This window comes from Hakea prostrata, chromosome 5, assembly GCF_041222555.1.
Source record: "Hakea prostrata isolate BN-2017 chromosome 5, UWA_Hpros_2, whole genome shotgun sequence".
Taxonomy (NCBI): Eukaryota; Viridiplantae; Streptophyta; class Magnoliopsida; order Proteales; family Proteaceae; genus Hakea; species Hakea prostrata.
In genome coordinates this window covers 55,955,190-55,959,659 of record NC_142604.1, presented here as the reverse complement: position 1 = coordinate 55,959,659, position 4,470 = coordinate 55,955,190, and the positions used below count along the sequence as shown (strand labels likewise).

At 35.6% G+C, this 4,470-nt stretch overlaps 1 protein-coding gene across 1 annotated transcript; it reads left to right on the top strand.

Moving 5' to 3' along the window:
- Window positions 1-448: 448 nt before the first annotated feature.
- LOC149016687 (uncharacterized) lies at window positions 449-1,015 on the top strand. The gene has a single exon (XM_089156803.1). The coding sequence runs from the start codon at window positions 449-451 to the stop codon at window positions 1,013-1,015; it is 567 nt and encodes a 188-aa protein (XP_089012929.1).
- The last annotated feature ends 3,455 nt before the right edge of the window (window positions 1,016-4,470 follow it).

Here is a 4,470-nt window from a genome sequence, read left to right as displayed (position 1 = left end):
CTTCAACTGCTTTGATTTCTTTGCTTCCATTTTTTTATATTATGTACAACACAAGTGCCTACCATATATTGTCAGCCTTTTCTTTTCCTGTCAAGAAGGGCATATGTTGCATATATTTGTATATTTTTTATTTAGGGATAAGGTTCATCCCTACCACCTCATATTCATGTTTAAATTCATATTATGATTTTCAAAGGAGAAAGAAAAAAGTAAATATTGATAATAACAAGAAGGGAATTTGAAATTAGCTTTACATATTCCATTACATTTTCTTAACGAACATAGTTTCTCACAATTGCTTCCAATCGATCATCTGCTCTTTGAATGCGACTTGTCTCGAGCTGTCTGGTTTGGAATGGGTTTGTTAGGAATCACCGAATCCCAACCTCAGGCTTCCTTGATCCAGATCTTGAATAATTGGAACAAATTTCAATTCCTTGATTCGAAGATGAGCAAAGAGATTTTCGGTCGGTTTGCTTTCACATGCTGGTTCTTCTGGAAGGCAAGGAACGATCTTTGTTTCAATGGTGTATCTTGGAACCCTAAGAAAATCATCGAAGCTTCTTGGAAGGCTTATCAGGAGTTCTGTGATGCTCTGAGTTTGCCTGATGTTCCATCAGAGAAGGTGATTAGGGCTTGGTCTCCACCGGCAGAGCCTTTCTTCAAAATCAATGTTGATTTTTCATTGTCTGCAGATGAAGATCGCGCTGGTATAGGGTTCGTGTTGAGAGACTCTTCTGGTTCCTGCTTGTTCGCAGCCTCTTTTCCTTCTGCCCCTTCTTCCATTATTGCTGGTGAGGCGATGGCGCTCAGGGATGCTATAATTTGGGCAAGTTCTGTCTCCTTGAAGAACGTGGTTTTTGAGAGTGATTCCAAGACCTTGATTCACTGCTTTGATGACCCCTTTCTCCCTGTGGCTTTGGATGCTCATCGTGTGGTTGAGGACATCTGCCATTTTTGTCGCTGGAACCGTCTTGGTCGGTTCAGTTTGTTTCTAGATGGGCTAATTTTGTAGCCGATAATCTAGCTTGGAAGGCCCAGTCCGTGGCAAGTAGGACTCTTTGGCCGCTTTCCACTCCTTGGCTTCTTGAAGTCTGTAATCAGGATGTCTTGGCTTTTGCTTGCCCCCCTTCTAATTGAAAATCAGTTTACCAAAAAAAAAATAATAATAAATAACCCACTTAAATTCTTGATGCTCCATTTAGTCTTGCTAAATGTTTGATTCATAAGTCAATAAGTTCTCGAGGAAGCTTAAAAGTCAGATGATTTCGCATTTAAATATAACTTTCTTTTTTCAAATCATGGATATTTTGTCTAACCTTATTTTGTTTTATAAGTTATATTTATATTTTCATATTTGGCAAGGATAAAATCATACATATCATACTATTACTATATAAAAGGAAAAATTAAAACAGTTGTGGTATGTTTTTTGGTTGACCAAAATACCCATTTTAAATAGACATGTACCCATTCACAAACAACATACCCATCCTCTAATCAAAACAAAGCACTCCCCCAAGCGACATACCCCCTGAATAGATATTTACTCGCTTACAAACAACATACCCCTCCCCTGATCACAAATACCCCATTGAATAGACATGTATCCGTTTACAAAACAACATACCCTTCCCCTAATAAGAACAAAGCACTCCCCCAAGCGACATACTCCCCTGAATAGACGTGTACCCGTTCACCAACAACATACCCTTCCCTTGATCATAACAAAACACTTCCCCAAGCGACATACTCCCTCGCCATGGAACCATGCAAATTTTATATTTTATAAAACCATTGTGAATTTTGATATAAAAATAAAAGGATAATAAATATCAAAACGGTGCAAAACTTATGGTAAAACTTGTATCTATTGCTAATTTATAGCAACTCTAAACGACCGGTAGTCTCATCTATTGGATTTTGATTATTTCATATTCTTAAATCTCATTCTTAATTTAGCATCGACGCCAATGTGGCTAACTTGTTTGCTTGGAAAAATAAAAGGGTTGATAAAAGAATGCATCATCAGTTGATAAAGAGGGAGTTCCAAAAGGAGAAAGAGGAAAACCAAGTGAGAAGAAAGTGACTATCTCAAATTATAGAATTAGAGCTATTTCAATTATTTTTGAAGGGCTTTCATTGGTTGATAATCGATATGTTTAATTTTTTGAGTTCCTTCTATATGCAATATATTCAAAGTATGTCATTTTTAATATCCTACTGTTAGTTTTCTATATAAAAAAATTGCCAAGTATTTTTTGTTTTGTTAGATATTTGGCATTATACACCAACATAATTGAATTAACATATTTTTCTTAGTCGAATTAAAATGATATCTTTTGCCAAGAAGCTCACATTTATAAACTAACTACAACCCTCATTGAAACTGTTTAACAGATGACTCCCAAAAAAAAGAACAAATAAAGAAACTCATTAATTGAGTCAGAATTATCTTAATGTAAATTAATTCACTCATATTCTCCTGTAAACTAGAATTTCTATTAGAAATAAAATAGAGTAGAATTAAAAATTATTTCAACCGAACCATGTATTAATATTAAAAATCAATATTCGATAATCTTCAACCTAATCAAAATATAAGCAAAAACCCACGTGCAACTGCACATGCGTATTTATAACTAGTTATTACAAGTGAACCTTTGTGATGGATTCAAACTAAATATATAGTTCAACCATGGTTTACACTCATGAATTTATTATTTGTTTTGTCCGAAATTTCAATATGCTACACTATGTATAAAATATATATTAAAAAGATTAATAAGTTCGTTTATCAAATGTAACTAAATGTTTGAAAAATATATTTTTCATTTCATGTTGAAGATCACAAATCAGTGCATTTTTACTAGTCATACTATCATATCATACTACTATATAAAAGGAAAACCTCCAACACTTGTGGCACGCATTTTCTTAGACCAAAATACCCCTCCTAAATAGACATGAACCTTCTCAAAAAAACCCGTAATCAAACGACCGCACCCCTTAAAAACGGTTGAAAACTAAGCCCCTACACTCCCATCCGTAGAAAAGTTATAAAAATTAAAAAAAAAAAAAAAAAAAACCCAAGAATGGAAAGTGAACCATCACATGACCTCACTCAAACAACAACAACAAATAATACCTCCCACACATATATAATAAACTGAACCCTCCAACCCTAGATCCACGCATTATCAATCAATTACACATTACACATAGTTAAATATCCAATTACCATCAATTCTTAACTTAACTTTCTTCAAAGTTAAATATTCAAAGACCCAATCCCCAAACACGAGATTCTTAACTTAACTTTCTTCAAAGTTAAATATTAAAAGACCGATTCCCCAAACACGAATTGTATAAACACAAATAGCCACCCACAGAGATAAGTATTGAATTACCACTACCCCAAAGACGAATGAGACAGAAAACTATTAATGAACCACACAGAGTTACAAAATTAATCTTATAAACTACTCATATGGGCTGCTCACCTCAAATTTGGCAAACTGACACCTCTTCAGAAACAGAACGACACAATTGTAACCTGCTGCTCCACGAATCGGCACCTCTAAAACACAGAGCCAACGAAAAGAAGTGATTACCACAAGATGTCCCTAGGGTCCCACGAGCCCACCTGCAAATAAATTAACACATGATGAATGATGCCCAAAGTTTAGACATTACCAACAACTACAACTTCCAAAAGAAATCACTCCCAATACACTCATGGAGACTAACAACAGCACACAGGTATGGGAACTCCACCTATTATTGTACTCACCATGCACAACCAGCAAAAAAACACACTTACTTACAAATCTCCTGCAAGGCTTGACAAACCTGAACAAACTGCAAAACATCAACTCCCTCAAACTTCACCAACAAGAATGGAAACTCAGAGCGACCGTACTACAAAAAAGTTGCATCCACGAATACAACACTGCTAAAGGATTTGGCCGACTACAAAAAACCATACTACTGGATGAAGAGGTCAACAACCCTATCCACTCCTGTTTCCACTCCCCGTCTAAAAGAGCATTCCCTGCACTGGAAACACAACCATTAAAACAATTGCAGATTAAATATACCCACATACCCATCATAGCATAGAAAACATTGAAGAGGCATGGGCTACGTACCAAACCACTGGTGGGAGTGAACACACAACTAAGAGTAAACTGAATCTTCCTTTTAGCTTCTGCTTGACGATTACAAGTTACAGTCAATGTTTCTTTTGTGCTCTGCATTTTTAACTATGCCTGTTCTTCCTAACATGTCAAATTGAGTCCACTAGTTATTCCCAAACAAAATTGTGGAACAGAAAAAAACAACTATGGCTGTAACTAATCCTATATTAACTCTTGACGGACAACAGGGTACTGCCAGAGGAAACAAAAACTAAGTGGAAAAAACCACAACTTGGAAGGCCTGCTTAACGAAAACAAAATTTTAGGAATA